At 43.8% G+C, this 17382-nt stretch overlaps 1 protein-coding gene across 8 annotated transcripts in view; it reads right to left on the bottom strand.

Moving 5' to 3' along the window:
• The window catches only part of LOC147459719 (uncharacterized), a 196741-nt gene that overhangs the window by 115452 nt on the left and 63907 nt on the right, over positions 1 to 17382 (bottom strand). For 7 of the 8 annotated variants that reach the window (XM_086510945.1, XM_086510939.1, XM_086510941.1 and 4 more), the window contains 3 exons: positions 13803 to 13938; positions 11685 to 11764; positions 11297 to 11537 (listed from right to left, as the gene is read on the bottom strand). In XM_086510945.1, coding sequence (XP_086367071.1) covers positions 11297 to 11537; positions 11685 to 11764; positions 13803 to 13938 — 457 coding nt within the window. Of the gene's footprint in view, positions 1 to 10837; positions 11029 to 11296; positions 11538 to 11684; positions 11765 to 13802; positions 13939 to 17382 lie in introns of all 8 variants that reach the window. The other variant, XR_015187903.1, reaches the window with a different exon arrangement.

Genomic DNA, 17382 nt, shown 5'->3' with positions numbered 1-17382 from the left:
TTGGCAAAGGCCTATCTTCGCAGGAGACCTCGACCCACAGCGCATGCGCAGCCTTCCAAGGCTGACCATGTCCAATAGCCAGATACCCAGGATGGTACCTCGACTGAGACCAACGATCAGACAACTAACGGTTGGCAGCAGGTGCCTGGCCGCCGCCGACAGGGGCGGGCTCGTCCCATTGCTCCCCCTGGTGGCCGACCTTCTGCAGCTCAATAGCACTCGGTTCCGACTCGGAACCGTTTTGACCCCCTTCAGCAGGACCCGCTTGAGGAGGCCCAGTCCACTTCAGTTTCTCCACCTCCTCCTCCCTCAAACGCTGCCGCTCCACCTCCTCCCCCTCCCCCACCTCCACCTCCGCCTCCCGTCCCTCCTCTCTCCCTAGTGGGACCCACACCCTCTTCTCCCGACCCCTCCTCCTCTCCTCCTCAGACGCACGGGATTGGACACGCGTCTGCCGCGAGGCAATCTCTTGGTAGTGCTTTCGTTACCAGCCGTGTGGCTCGAGAGGGACAACCCCACCTGAGGCCGCCTTTTTTGGTACAGACTCCTCCTATTGTAGCAGTCCCTAAAGGTTTGACTAGCTTTGACATTCGCAGCGCTGGGACTTCTTCGAGTACAGCTTCACATGGTTCCTGGGTGACTCTTCTCCTGACCTGGAGGAGGCTTGCTTTCAAGTCCACGTCCTCTTTCTTGCAGCTAGAGGCATTGAGGCTTTGGACACAGCGGTGGGCTTCTCCTTTCCGCTGTGCGGTAGGGATTCCACAAAGTGGACCCAGCACACAGTTCTTAATTGGCTCCAGACTCAGGCTACTGAGTTCTCACACCACACAGGGGACTTAGGGGTGACAGATCTGGTGCAGACGCTTTGGCCTCTTGCCAAGTTCAGTGTAACGCCTCCAGATGCAACGAGCTGCAGGCACATTGTGGTGCATTTGTTTGCTGACACTCAGAGCCCTCCTTGTTATGTATTTGTATATGAGGATTCTTGGACAGAGGATGGGCTACACGCTCGGCTTGGGCCAGGGCGGGATAGTCACTCTTTTTGCGCTTGTCTAGAGGTGGTTCGGATGCGGATTACTTCCCATCCAAACCAGCCTCAAAGATAGCCAGGTTGGCTCTTGTGGCAGCATCTGTTTTCTCTCACCAAATCCATGAGGATCATCTCATGGAATGTGCAGGGATTAGGAGGGTCCCAATTTCAGTGTCAGAGGGATCGGCTGCATCAAGAGCTTCATAGATGCCTAGTGGGTGGTGAGATTGACATTCTTATGCTTCAGGATCATCATATTTGTGAGAGCCGCATTAGACGGTGTGGTCAGATTTTTCGTGGTCGCTGAGACGTTTTGGTCAGGTGCATTTGGACCTGGAGGCATCCAGGGTGGGGTATGTATGACTATTGCGGATTCTTTGCAGTAGGCCATTGTGGGCAGATGGATTATTGTGCTAGGCATGGCTCAGTGGATTACTATGCAGGTTCAAGGTTGCCTCATAGGCTTCCTGAACATCTACGCGCCCAATGTGGCGAGTGCACGTGCAGAGATTTGGTCCCATATTGTAGAGTCTCTGCCGCAGGCAGAGCAATGGTGCATTGGGGGTGACTTCAACATGTTGGAGAACCCCTCTGGCAGGATTGGAGATAGCCATACTACTATGCATGGGGTTGAGCTGGCAGCTTGGGAAAGGTTATGTATGACTACGGGTTTCAGATGTGTGGCTGCATTCTAGCTTTGTGAGGCCCCCAAACAGCCTGGCCTTCTCTCGTTCGGCGGACCGCAGAGTGGGAGGAGCGAATCTATCTCGGATAGATCGTTTCTACACTAGTGCCCACTTCTGTGACTTGGGTGGGATAGTTTGCATTCTGGCTGGGACTTTTCGGACCATGCACCACTGATTCTCACAGTGACAAACAGACAGAGGAGGGGGAGCACGATGCCGTATCCCTCAGAAGGTTTTGTTGGACTCTCCGCTCAGAGAGCGAGTGGTGGCTCTTTGGACAGACATGCAGGACTCTCCTGCTCACAGAGTGGCCTCTGGACTTTCTCAGTTTAGTCTGATTTTTCTTCAGGAGTCCATGGCCCGTCTGGCTGCAGCGAGAGATGAGGAGCAGCATCTTCGATGGGGCGTTGCTACCTTGCAGAGGACGCAGGAGCAGCATCCAGACAGTCCTTGGTTGGAGGAGCAGTTACAACAGGCTCGGCAGGAGCTTGCCCGCACAGAGGAGAGGCCCCTTGAGTTAGCTTTCCATCGACAGGCATCTCAGTGGACCAAGGTGGGTGACAAACTGACAAGGGCCTTCTTTGAGACTATGGGACCGAGGAGGCCTGACCGGTCAGTTGCTTCAAAGCCAGAGGACATGCGAGCAGTTGCTACTGACTTTTACCGTGACCTGCTGTCAGCAGAGCCTTAGTCAGAGCGTCAAGATGCATGCAGAGAGAAGGTTTGGGCACACATGCCTTGTCTTGTGAATGAGGAGATGCACTAGAGGCTTGAGCTGCCTCTTCAGCTAGAGGAGCTCCACGTGGCCCTCGGTGCACTTCCCCGTGGTAGCTGTCCAAGTGAGGATGGTTTCACTCCCAGCTTTTTCTTAGAGTACTGGGACTTGCTTGGCTCAGATCTCTGCAGCACTTTTCAGTACATCCTGCACACAGGAGAGATGCCTGACAGCATGAGTGAGGGCCTAATTTACCTCATTCCCAAGGAGGGTGGCTCCTTGGATGAGATTCGACAGTGGCGGCCCATCACCATCCTCAACTCAGCCTACAAAATTCTTACCAAGGCTCTGAGTTTGAGGATTTAGCCACTTCTAGAGAGCATCACATGGGACACAGACAGGTTTTGTCAAGGAGCGTAGTATCCTTGACAACATCTTTACGTTTTGGGAGGCTTCTGAAACAAGAGAGATGCCTGACAGCATGAGTGAGGGTCTGATTTACCTCATTCCCAAGGAGGGTGGCTCCTTGGATGAGATTCGACACTGGTGGCCCATCACCATCCTCAACTCAAGTCTACAAAATTCTTGCCAAGGCTCGAGTTTGAGAATTCAGCCACTTCTAGAGAGCATTATACATGGGACACAGAAAGGTTTTGTCAAGGAGCGTAGTATCCTTGACAACATCTTTACGTTTTGGGAGGCTTCTGCCCTTGCTGGCCTCCGTGGTGAGGATCTGGTGATACTTCTTCTCGATTTTGAGAAGGCCTATGATAGAGTTGAATGGGACTTTTTTGGAGGGCACTCTACGCAGGATGGGCTTCTTAGATGCATGGATCAGAGGTGTGTTAGCTCTCTACAAACGGGCACATAGTCAGGTACTTTTGGCACGTGGTAGCGGTGATCGTTTCATACTCACAAGTTCGGTCAGACAGGGCTGCCCTCTTGCCCCCTTCCTCTTTCTGTTCTATGCTGAGGGGATGAGCAGATTTTTGGCTTCACAACAGGTTGGTCTACGTGGCTTAGCGCTCCCTATTACACGTTCGGCCAGACAGGGCTGTCCCCTTCCTCTTTCTGTTCTATGCTGAGGCGATGAGCAGATTTTTGGCTTCACAACAGGTTGGTCTACGTGGCTTAGCGCTCCCTATTCGGGGCGACGAGCTACTGGATGCAGAGTTTGCAGACGACTCAGCTTTGTACTTGGAGGGCCAGGAGGCCAACCTTCACAGCAAGGGAGAAGGGAAAGACTGCCTTCTACAGAGATGGTCGGGTGGTGATTGTAGAGCGACGCTCTACATGACAGTGTGAGACCTATAACCATACTGAAGATGGCAGCATGGAATTGTAATGGATCTTATAGGTTGGATGTGGGTGCCTTTGAGAATAGCTTTCGGGACAGGGACATTATATTCTCCTCAAAGACTCATCAAGCCCTTGGACAGATGATGCCACATGTGACAAGATATAGATGGGAGACAGTTTGTCGGACTAACACAAGATCTGAGCATGGGAGCAAAGGATCGGGGAGAGTAGCAGTATTATTCAGAGAGGAGCTACAGCCACTTCTACACATTGTCGAAGAGACGATCATGCTAGATACATGTGGGTGAGGCTGAGAGCCGACATAGGCCGATTTCATACATTGCCATATGCTACTTTCTCCCGAGTACATCAATCTATGCTAATCCTAGAGGCTAGTCACCTTTCTCAATCCTAGACAACGACATATGGGAGTTTTCCAAGGATGGTGATATCATTCTCCTAGGGGACTTCAATGCCCGGACGGGCAATGCTCAGACAATCTTCTATGACACTTTAGAGGTGATGCTTAGAGAGTTGGATGTAGGAAATTTGGGGCTTGATAGACATTCGCAAGATAGAGAGCAAACAAAGTATGGGAGACATCTCACAGAGATGGCGACTACACATGGTCTGGCTGGCCTACAACATTTTCCTAGAGCAGCCAGTTTCATATGCTTTCCACACAGGCATGGGGCTAGCACAGTGGACTATGTCATGGCACACCTGAGCTTCATCCCCTGCATTCAGGATTTCCACAGTAGGACCAAGACCAAAGAGTGTAGAGGTGGATCATGCTATCTTGACACTTTCCGTCTCCTTTCACTACAGTACATGTAGGCCAGGTATCAAGACGGAGGACACATACCCGCTATACATTTACACCAGAGACTAACTGTGTTTATATAGATGAGATCTATAGTCGTCTATGTACAGCAGTCAAGCCAGGACTCTCAGTGGAGGAGATCACCACTTTACTGCTAGTTCTCCATCATTAGATACTATTAGAGCTAGGATTTGTGATTGTATTGTGGGCTCTCCAAATCAAATGGTTCGTTGTCTGTAGGCACAAATGACACTATTTGTCAGCTTATTGGTGAAAATTTGTCTAAGACACTAGGGTTTCATATAAGAAAAGGATAAATTATGTGAATATCAAAGCAATCCTGTTACCATATACATGTGGTAGTGATGTGACCGCCGGGCATTTTTCCCTCAGTAGGAGGTTTTTCCCCTCATGCATTGTATATACGCCCATCACTCTAGGGCTACCTTATCTTTCATTGTGCACTAAGCAATACATACTCTCTATTGTGTGCCTTGAGCTTCTTCATCTTCTCCAAGCAGTGTGTGCTTCACTGCAACCCTATTTCCAACAATTGGTATCAGAGCAGGTTGCGTTCTCCTTGGCTTAGTCGCGAGCATCGCCAACACACGCCTGATCACTTTCTCCGATTTTGGTGAGCTTTGATGAGCGTCAGCAGGTCTACAAATATTTCAAGCAAGCTCGTAGAGCTTGGTTTGCTCAGAATTTCCATTCAAGCTCATTTCAGCCTACATGCAACACTGCGCAAGTAATTTTGTCCTTTTGTTCATATTTTTTGTCAGTGTGGGCTTACATGATGCAACATGCTCGTGTCAAAGGGTGTCTGGAATGTTGTGCAGGGCATTGATGTACGTCCTGGTTCTGTGGATACAGACGATGTTGAGGATGTTGCAGGTTTTGGTGGCAAGGTTACTACTGCTAGAGCTGTTTTACCCACTGCCGAGCAAGCTCGTTTGAATGTTAGAGATGCACAGGCTCATGCATTGATTGCGTTATCTGTGAAGGGGACTATTACTCCTCACATTCGTTCATCTAAATCAACTAAACAGACTTGGGATATTCTGGCTGGTCTTTATGCAAGTTACAATGAGGCTAAAATTGCATTGATACGTAAAGAGCTGGAATCAAAGATTATGCATGAGGACTCTTTCCCATGCTTCTGTTGGCAACACCTCATCTGAGAATTCTCGTAAAAATTAGTACTTGAATACTTATGACCCAAGGAAATCCTGAAGTTGTCAAGTTTGATGCATTATGCACATTGCTGTTGCAAGAGTTACTTTCCAGAAAAAACAGGTCTAAACAGCGTGCAATTAAACATGCTTTTATTGTTGCTCAAAGAAAAGGTGGTAAGAGCAATATAACCACTTCTCATGGTTCTTCTGGAAGTGGAAAATCTTCTGTCTCTAATGCCACAGAAATTGGATGATAAGGCTGTCAAATGCATTTTTGTTGGTTTTAGTGCTAAAAGCAAAGGTTACAAGTTGTATCATCCGCAAACAAAGCGTACCTTGGTCTCACGAGATATTGTGTTTGTGGAAGAATTTGTTCAGCCCTTGCTACCATGTACTAGAGACAATAATGTAAGCTCACATGACATTTATGACACTTTGTTGCCTCTATTCAGTGGTGGAAGTTCGCATGTAAATTCCAACGAGGCAAATATACAGCCTATGGGCGTTTCTTAAAATGTTACAGATCAGCCTATTACTGATGGAGATGTAAATGTACTTGATGAGAAAAGGGTTGAGAATGAGCAAGCTAGAGGTATGCCAAAATGGCTAGAGCATACTTTGCGTGACAATAAATTGGATGCACCTTTGTCTAGTCCTACTCGTTCAGGTTCTTGCCATGCATCACATTGTTATGCTTTGGCTGTGTCTAGATTATGTGATGTTGAGGAACCTCTGTCTTTTGATGAAGCACAAAATTCAGAAAATTGGATGGCTGCCATGCAATCAGAATATGATGCACTTATAGAAAATGACACATGGACTTTATATGATTTGCCTCCTGGCAAAAAGGCCATTGGTACGAAATGGGTTTACAAGTTGAAACGCAAGCCAGATGGTCAGTTTGATCGCTATAAGGCTCGACTTGTTGCAAAGTGTTATGCACAGCAAAAAGGCATAGATTATGAACATACTTTTTCTCCCATTTGTCATATGACTACTGTGCGTTTTCTATGTGCATTGGCAACTCATTTTGGTTGGGATGTACATCACTCAGACAATGTTACTGCTTTCTTGAATGGTGACATATTTGAGGAAGTTTATGTAACGTAGCCTCACGGTTTTGTCAAGAAAGGACGAGAGGATAAAATGTGCAAATGTAAGAAATCTTTGTATTGGTTGAAGCAATCTCCAAGCTGATACTCATCTGGTCAAACAAGGCTTTTGTAACATTCCAACAGAAAGCACATTGTATGTAAAGCGTGAGGATGATGTACTTCTCATTGTTGTTCTCTATGTGGATGATTTGTTGATCATTGGACCAATGAGAGACATATTGTTGAATTTAAGGCTGATTTGAATGCTACTTTCAAGATGAAAGATTTGGGGTTGCTGCATCATTACTTGGGCATACAGTTTAAACAGTGTGATGGGGGTATTGTCTTGTGTCACACAAGTTACATAGAGACATTGCTATGTAAGTTTGTACTTGAGGATTGCAAACCTATTGCCGCTCCCATAATAACATGTTTGAAATTGAGCCTTCATGATGCTCGTGACCCTGCCGATGTCACTCTTTACCAAACTGTTGTTGGATGCCTCATTTATGTACGCAACACGAGGCCGGATATTCAGTTTGCAGTCTCACTGGTCAGCACATTTATGCATAGCCCAAGGTCTAAGCATTGGTAGGCTGTCAAGTGGATCTTTCGCTACTTGAGTGGCTCTTTACATCTTGGGTTGTTTTATCCCAAGGCGGGATCATTGCCGCCAGATTTTCATGCTTTTTCATGCATATCATGGTTGAGCAAGAAGCAACCTACTGTGGCCACTTCCAGTTGTGAGACTGAGTACAAGGCAGTCTTCACAAGTACGGTTGAGTGTGTATGGCTCATACGCCTTATGGCTTATTTGGGTGTTGGACAAGACACTGCCAACACTATCTACACTGACAGCCAAAGCGCATCGGCAGTTGCGAGGAACCCAGTTTTTCATGCTCGCACAAAGCACATTGAGGTGCATTACCACTATGTAAAGGAGAGACTCTTAGCATGACAGATCAGCTTGGCTTATGTGCCAACACAAGACAACCTTGCAAATCTATTCACAAAGGCATTGCCTCGTGAGAAGTTCGAAGCTTTCCGCAAAGCTTTGGGCTTACTCCCCTTTGTGGATTGATCATGCACTCAGAGCATGGCACTTCCCTATACACTATGTGCCATCTCTTCTTCACCGCATCACTCCCAAGGGGGAATTGTTACCATATACATGTGGTAGTGATGTGTGTGAACACACTTAGGACGGCCGGGGCATTTTTTCCTTCACTAGGAGGTTTTTTCCCCTGTGCATTGTATATACGCCCATCACTCTAGGGCTATTTTATCTTTCATTGTGCACTAAGCAATACATACTCTCTATTGTGTGCCTTGAGCTTCTTAGTCCTCTCCAAGCTGTGTTTTTCCCTGCAACCCTATTTCCAACAAATCCATCAAAAAATTGGCACAACGGTAACTTGGGACTTTGCACAAAATACGAGGGTATTTTGGTAATTTTTCCTAATATGTATTTCAGCTGCTTAGCACATTTTTTGAGCTAATCAAATAGCTTTTCTCCAAATAATTAGGGAATTTTGCTAATATATGAGGTCGAGGACCAGATTCTGGTTTTTCCAAAACATATGATCATCTTGGTTATTTTAGGAAATCTCACTCATCATAGCCAATCAGCTTGTCAACTAGTTTTCCATTAGGTCTCCTCCAGCTATCAACCTATTCTTAAACGTATTGAAAGTTCTGACCCTTTTCCTTCATGAGATGAAGAAAAGATGGTAAAAGCATGTCCAAGACACATGAAGGTGCCGCATATGTTGAGATGGATCATGTTCTTACAAGATCAAATAAGAAAAAAAACCCTCCCATCCATTGTGGCTTCTATCTAGCCTTCCTCCTCTCTCACCATTAATCTCTGGTGGATGTTTTTCTTTTTCATCGTGCTTCCTTACACATGATTTTAGATAAACAGATGTAGCAGTTTCTATGCAGGATACAAAAGACAAGTTTGTACAACTTACAATAGTTTCTCCATATAATCCATATCATCGGCCATATTTACCTAGACTAATTATTCCAAGATTTCTTTACAGTATTAGAACCTCTTCTTTAAATATACCTCTCGCATCCACAAACAAAGACACTCATTACTGGGGCAAGAGATAAGATTTGAATCTCAGTAACTGGGCCCAAGAGAGGCCGGATCCATCCTTGGCTGAAACTTGTGAAAGGATATGGCAATTTTGACGCTTCTATAGGATAAGTCGCCAGCCACAACTCATATTTTACAGTAGCTTGTAGATCTCATGAGGTAGAAGCTGTTGGCAGCTGGTTGAATCAACAGCTCACCCTCCAATACGTACATGTTGTGATCATTCCATGGAGTCTCGACGGCATGGCCTTCGGGACTACCCTCAACAACAGCAGATTTGCCTCAGGTTTCACAGAATATTCCAGCTCTTATATCAGACATGAACTTAACGCAGGGTACTCTCAGGTCTGCGCTCTGTTCTGAGTCCAAGAAGAACAATACAAGATCTAGGTACTGGGTGGCCAAGGGGATGATTTGCGGGGTGGGGGGGATAGGTATATTGTGGGGTTTCCTTATCTGGTATCCCATCCGTGATTTCTCCTTGACGCATTTCATAGAGAAAGGAAGAAATAAAGAACATATTAACCTGTCCAAGAGGTTAATGTGGCCAACAAAACCAAAACAGTACAGACAATGAAAAATGCATCTCTCATCTATGGAAACTAGAAAAACAAGCCTAAAGCTAGCGGCTGTTATCTCTCAATCTAAAAGTACATCCATAATCCACAATGTACATAAATCATTGAAAAGTTCTCTCTCAGAACATCTTTCTCAAGAGAAGATGTATCTGCATGATTGAGATGCCTTGGCATGTTCCTCCTGCGGCATTCAACAATAGCTCTCATATGTATATGATACGGGTGTCTGGGTCTCTAGGCGTGGATGCCTAGCCCGGCTGAGCGCCTGCTCTATTGACCATGACACCTCTAGTATAATCATGGGTACTATGGCTGATAGTATTCTACCTAAGGATTTCTAAGAGAAGAATTGATGCAACATTCTGTCTCAAGAGATTCTATTGTATCAAGAGTTCTGTGCAAAGGCCGGTGAGGCCTAGATAAGATGAATAGACAGATTGTTAGCATCTGAAGTCCAGTGAAGACCAAGATGTGACTCTGATTGTTATCCAAAATCCAATCTGAATTAGGATATGAGTATTCAGTGGGAACTATGTAATTGTAGACTATTGTCCGAAATCAGGTTAGGGTTGGGATATGTGCAGATGCATGCTTTGGAAATGTACTACCTCGAGGAAATGGTCATTGGCATGTCTGCATCAAGTCCGAGTCTACGGAAGTAATGGTATTACGTCTGTTTTGCAAGTGTGATCGAGAGCAATTACTGTTCTAGCGATGTCACAAAGTGATGATGTCGCATGCTTGCGTCAGGCTGGAAGTGAGCCAAGGAGAATCGAGCCGTGCCATGCCGGATCCGAACTAGAATATTCAAAGTACTGCATAGCAGCCCGCAAATCGTGCCACGATTCACGGGCGATGACATGGCACACTTTACAGCTGTGACTGATGATGTGGCAGATGTACGGATCATGCTGACATGACTAATTTGGCACTAGACATGCTTTTGGGGCATCAGCTAATTAAAATCAGTTGATTTTTGGTTTTCTTTTTAAATAGTTAGAGTTATCACATGGTTTTGGTACTAGTACTTGTTAAAACAAATTGTGATTTTCAACTCGTTTTTGCGCTTTTTGGACCAGTGCCTATAAAACAGAGCGGTACTAGAAGCCATCAGACTACAACTTTGTGGATCACTCAGAGGGAGTGTGTGTGTGTGTGCTCCAACAGTTGCAAGCTCGACTTTGGTCAATGAAATTAAGAAATACCGCCGGGGGCACCTAGCTGAGGAGCCAGTGCTTTTGAGAGTAACACTCCGTCACAAGTTCAAATCTGATGTTTCCCATTCAATTTTGGTATTGTTGCAATGATTTACAGCCTTGTTAGGGTGACTCACCGGTTACAACGATAAAGCGCAGCTCTTTTCATGGGCACTACAATCCACATGCTTGGTACTTCCTTCCTCCCATTGAATTATATAGTCCTTTGAATTGCATTATCTTATTGGGAGAGTCTCCCCGTTGTATTCTAGCATTTGAATCGGGGTCATTGGAGCCTTTTGGTAAGCTCTTTTAACTGATAAAAGATCTGTTTTGTGGGGAAGGAAAACAAGCCAAATCTTCAAGGGCTATGAGCTTGTGATTCCCTTCTCCCTTCGTTCTAAGGTATGGTGATACCTTTTGATAGATGCTTCTATTATAATACATTTTTGGTAGTTTGTGTGCTCTCTAGGTGTGTGTTGATAAAATGATTTCTGTTCCTTGTTATAATAGTATCTTCACATACACCCATTGGATAAATTCTGTCAGTTGTATATAATATCCTTTTTAAAGGGAAACAATTAGACACTACCAACCTCCTTGTTCCATTGTGGAAGTTTGGATTTCATAATAACCATCTTGTCATGATCATAACCACTTTTGTATCTATGAAGGATACTAGGCGAGCTTTGCAGTTGAGGATCAAAAATATAAGGCTTGTCATCTGAGTCGAAAGCTGGAATAATTGCTGTGATTTTGCGGGGGCCTTTGATGCCAAAAACGCTTGGCTCAAACATAGCAGCGCCAAGCTCTACTCTGTCTGTCGGTCTTCGAAGACTGCTTCATGCAGGTAGGAACTTTAGACATACATAAGTGCTTCTTTCTCGGGTGAACAGTACTACTCCTGTTTTTGGTGCAACAATGTGAAGCCTTCTAAAGCAAAGCAAGTTTCCAATGTTGAAACCAGTTACATAAATCAATTACCATGACTTGTCCCTGCTGATCCTGGGGCGCTCTCCCTTATCATAGAACCAGAACTGAGTACCAACAAAATTAGATCGAACCTGTCAAAATTGTCCACGTATTACAAGAAATCTAATTCCGTCTGTGTCTGAGTTATTCAGTAACATCACAAACAGCATTTTAGTCTTAAAAATATGCATAGAATTAAGCTCGATCAGGTGTAAAAGACTTGAAAGGGTATTCCAAAGTGCACAGTAGTCTTCAAATCACCCAGAGCTACCCAGATAGAAGAGAACTCATGTCACACAGTTTTCAATGTGTCATCGTGGCAAAAACTGAGCTATAGCAATTATATGACATACAAATACATATCATATATGTAGAGCCATTTAGAGCCAGAGACAAAAGAATATTAAATATGCCACTGCTCAACATATGGAACCTAGAAAACAAGTGACAAAGCAATGAAGCATCAATAGTCAAAGGTGCTCAGGGTGGTTCCAAGTCAAAATTTGAAAGCAAATGAGTCTCTTGCAAAGGGACAAACATAGAATCTTACTCCATCAATTTCTTTGAAGGGATCTCTCACATTGCTTAGGAACTTTTGTATGTACACATTCCATTCCCGTATAACCCTTCAAGTCACTATCAAGCTCAATCATACTGTGCGCTATGCCTGATGTCTACACTACAATTAGACATTAAGGAGCAACTCACAGATGGGCCCCCAACACTCAGACACTGTCTTATCATTTTCTCGAAATGGGCATGAGGCTATACCTCAGCAACTTAGGAGAAAGCTCATCCACCAGGAATTCATTGAGCACACCACATTTTTGCATGTACATTTGAGACCCATTATTCTTCCTTTGTCATAGTTGCTTCTTTTCCATGACTCGCGGATTGTACCTAGTTGTATACCTTAGCTCAATCCACACCAAGAGGTGGAACTCTAGCCTGTACTACTGAAACAAGCTTCTAAGGCCTGGCGAACAATGATAGTGATTCTGCACACTTGGTTGCCATTGGTGGACCTGCGGTTCTCTATAGAGAGGTGGCTTATTGGACTTGCAGATTCCGTCTTCACTCTCGGAGGCCCCAAATCCATGGTCTTGTTGTGTACCAAGGATCTGAGAGGGGTGTTAAGAGTTTTATAGATCACGTCTTAGGTTTCCCCGTCACCATCTAGTGAGTAAGGGCTTCTTTGTGGCTGTACCCGCATGCCTAGAATATGGAAAGCCTCACAAGGCTGCGAGGAGATTCCAAATTTTGTCTGTGTTGGCCACTTGCCTTTATGTTGGGCACCCTATTTGTTGACCTGTTCCTTCATTTTCCCACATTTTAGGGCCATGGGTATTTAAAGGCGGGTCGGGCATTTTAGGTAGGGGAAAGGAGGAGTTGTTGGTTTGGGTTGGGGGGAGGGGGGGGGGGGGCGCACTGGCACTTTAGGCTGCCTTGTGTCTCTCTTGTGATAGCAGAGTCGCCCCTTCAAGGCTTGTGGAATTTCTCTCTCTAGTGCTTTTATCTCTCCTCTCTCTCTCTCTTTCTCCCGTGTGTTCCCTTGTCACCACACCTTACGCACTCTGACATCCCGAGCGCCCCACCGTGACAGTGCATGCTTTCTGGCTAGAGCAGATTTACGCTCTCAAAGGATACTACGATAACATACAAGGTAGCTCCCACAGGGCTGAGAGACAATGCTAGGCATTCATTCAGTTGTGGCGGCCAACGCCTTTCTTCACGGTGGACCATGGTATTCATTGGCACTAAAGGCCGCCTAAATGGCTCTTCCACCCTCCCATTTTGTGATTTAGCCATTGTTCATGTGTTGTTGACTGTGGGAGTCTCCTTTTCTTGTGTATAGTGCACCCTCTCGATAGGGAAGATGTAGCCCACACCCTACAGGACATGAAAAAAGAGTAAAGTAGTTTAATTTATTATTATTTGGAAAAGTGTAAACTTCCTTTCAATTATATAATTGTAGGACATTTAACTTCAGATTCTACCCAAGTATATTATGATTGCATAGGCTAGCGTGTTAGTAAACTCTAAGATAGCTTATATATATTATCAAGTTTTCCAGAAGGAGATTGAGGGGAGAAAATTGGTTCAAACAATCATGGTAATCAGAAGTCTTACATTTCCAAAATAATTGCCTGTCCTATTTGAAATGTCCTCCTCATCAAGAGAAATGATATAATTACTGCATTTACTCTTTTTACGTTTTCTCGACGATAGAAGGAAGATATTTCCTTTGGTTAAGAACAGTTTGTACCTATAACCAATGATCAAGTTCCAAATGTAGGTCGTTGGCAAACAGAAAACAACAACAAATATATACAGAACTCGTTGACCTTGTTTCTACATTTTGTGCCTTTCAAGCTAACAAGATAAGTGACAAAGCAACGTGCAGCTCTCACAAAAATATAACAATTCGAAGGAATCATTTGAAGACAACAAATCATAATGCACCAAGAATCATTTACAGTGAAAAGCTTGCCTCTGAATCCTTTCCCACAAAATATTCCTAAATGCTACATTGGGAGAGGAGAAAATCCTCCCATGTTTCTTTGATGTGTATATACATAGCTCATTTGCAAAAAAAAAGTTGAACAACTGTCCTGGAGAGGTAGAAAGAAAGAAAGAAAGAACAGAAGATTTTATTAACGTCTTCTAGAGGCTGGAACTCAGTCTGTGCCTAGGGAAACTAGGGTTCAATTTTGTAAAAATTCCCTTTTTGAGTGCTTTTCGGTGCTTTTCGGTGCAAAGCAAGTCTGTTTTCTAGTTCAAGTACGCTAGGTGAAGCCGTGGCTCAATTTTAGATTTTTTTTCTTTTCTTTTCATGCAATTTTTAGCTTTTCGTGCTTTTCGGGGTTTTCAAAAAGCAATGTGCTTTTTAAAATGGTCTAAACCCAAAAATATTATACTTGCTTACTATATTCTCTTTTCTTTTCACGGTGTACGCGCTCTGCATCAACTTCATGGGCAAGATCCTCTGTGTAGCTCTCATCACTACTCTCTGGCGGCAAAGAAAAAAGCCTTTAGATCATTGATAATCATTTCTTGATCATGGTAAGAAGCTCTAAACTCCATAGCTATCATCTCTTTCTCTCTCGACTTTCGTTTTCAAGAAACTACGCTCTTGATGATTGTTTTTTTGTGTACACGGGCATGTATGGGCTTACAGGATATATACGAGGATGCTCCAGTTTAGCACATTGATATATGCATACAGTGTGTTTATGATCACGTAGGTGCATAAAAAGCATTCTTGGCTTTCACGTCATGTAAGCTAGGGACACTGTTTTGGTCGTATCTCTTAAACCATTATGAATCAAGCCGAACTCTTCGAGTCAAAGATTAATCACATAATTTAGAGCGTTTTCTCTTTTATGTGTCATGTGAAAATTCCACCCAAGTAAAGAATTACGATTGAATTATAGTTTGTTGCCCACTGCACTTGACCAATATTTTGGAGTCTCGGCTCCTTGAAGAACCACTATATAAAGGAAACCAACTTAGCCAAATCAAAACCTTGATTATACCTGTTAATAAATGTATATAGATCACCGTTATCACTTAATGAGTGTAAGTTATTAACCATCCTTTGTACGGAATTACCTATACGTGTAGGGATACTACCAAAGAGGAGTATTATATAGAGTTGAGAGATGATGAGTGGTTTATATATGTTTATAGTTTGCCTTGGTGAGTTGATTTCATGTGTTTGATGTCCATAAACGTATGTGTGGATATATGGTTAGTTAACCCGAAGCGTATGGACACTTTTGCATAAAACCGTTTTCTTTTCGTGTCACGGTTGTTAGTGTGAGTCTCATATGGGTAAAGTGATGTGAGGATGTGTTAATCTATATTATAGGGCTGAGCTTGATGCATTGGTGTGAGATCAAACACTTTCTTTTGCATGTCGTGCACGCATCCGAAAATAGGAAAAAGTTGTTTTGCGCCTACTTGTGAAGTTATAGCATATGGTTGAGCAAAGTGGTGACACTGTTTTGCATCAAGATTGAATGGATGCACTGATGGTGTATAATGTATGAAACCTCAAAGATGGATGTGGATCGCTCATGTGCATGCGTGTACTACTTTCCATCCTTCTAAGTCAAAACTAACTCTATGCTCAAGGGGGGTAAGGTGCGGTCATAGTACATCTTTATGCAATGGTATTTTAAGATTATGTTCAGTCGCTAGTCGGACTTTTTCTTACATATAAAAAAACCATTCTTTAAGGGCCATAAGTGTTGGTTCAGTTTGACTGTAGCGTGTATAGTCGAAACTCCAAGTGTGAAAGTCGGTTCAGTAAGAATATGGCTTATGGTCAAGGGTTGAAGATCCTTTATGGTTTTGGTTGTGACTTTTTGGTGATGGAAGACGATGTGGCTCTTTAGATTATATTTTTGGTTATGGCTATGCTGTCGAAATTTTTGCAGCCGTGTTATGTGCTAAAGTTTGTTTTGCAGGATGCATGTACATTGTATACCACCTAAAGTAAGGTGGAGTGTTCACCCATGTGATGAGGATTGGATTAAGGTTTATGGCTTTGGATTGGCTTATAAAGTGGTTTTAATGGATTATGATAGACGTGTAAGGGTAGAGACCCTGTACAGTCTAATTGCTTGGGAGAGGATTGTTTGTGTATATGCAAGATGCTATTTTGATAAGACCCATTGTTATATTTCTCATGACAGCGTCAATACAAGATTAGGATCACCTACATCGCTTAGCCTTAAATGAAAGGGTCAATGACCTTATGGTTTGACTCTTTCATTTAGATTGGGCATTCAAAGATTCTCTTTTGTCATTCTCCCATGTCTTCTATGTACTCTATTTCACTCTCCACTTTTCTCTCTCTCTATTGCCGCAATGCTGTGTACACATATTCACCCTCCACTTGGTCATTTTCTTGAGTACGCTTTCATTTATACACATTCAAGGGTAGCATTAGTAGCTAGGTACCTCTAGATGTAGTCCGACTCATGGCTTAAACTTCATGCTAGGTTGGACGATGAGAACTCCCTCCCTATGTTATTGCTTTTGCAACTTTGATATAAATTGAAATTTTGTTGAAAGTGTAACTTGTATAATTCTCGCTTAGACCCTTGGGGAGGGGTATCTCTCATATGGAATACATAATCTAGCTAAATCCAATCCTAAAGTGGGGATGTAAATGGCATACATTAGTGAGAAGATTATAAAGAGCGCCGCCATGATAGAATGTGGATATCCAATAGCTTGGGGCTATCTATCTCCTACTGATTCCAAGGCCCTCAACTCCGAAGGCTGACTCTGCACTGTCTCGGCAAGGGTGCGGAGATAGACCTATGAAAAAAGAGGTGATCTGTAATTGATGTCCTCCACCCTATGTGGTCTGGGATGAAAGGAGAATAAAAATCTGGCATGATTGTGTTGGTCTGCTCACTCTAGTAGCTGGCAGAGAAAGTGTGGCTTCTCAAAAAGAGTAATGTATCTCTCTTTAATGGCAGTAAATGCTCTGCATTTGCACACATAGCTCACTACCTCCTCCCAGCACAGTCTACAAATCCTCTCTCTTGTGGGAATCCGAGCCATTCTACCTGCCTCTATCTCTAGGTGGTATGAAGATACACTAGCCTGGCCAACCACCACCCTAGCACCATGAGATTAAAATTCCTTCATATATTTGTGTCTCTATATAAATCCATCTCCCCAATGTAGCATC

The sequence above is a fragment of the Adiantum capillus-veneris genome, chromosome 4, assembly GCF_014529385.1.
Source record: "Adiantum capillus-veneris isolate H3 chromosome 4, ASM1452938v2, whole genome shotgun sequence".
Taxonomy (NCBI): Eukaryota; Viridiplantae; Streptophyta; class Polypodiopsida; order Polypodiales; family Pteridaceae; genus Adiantum; species Adiantum capillus-veneris.
Note: the sequence above shows the minus strand (reverse complement) of the source record. Positions and strands in the feature narration are given on the sequence as shown.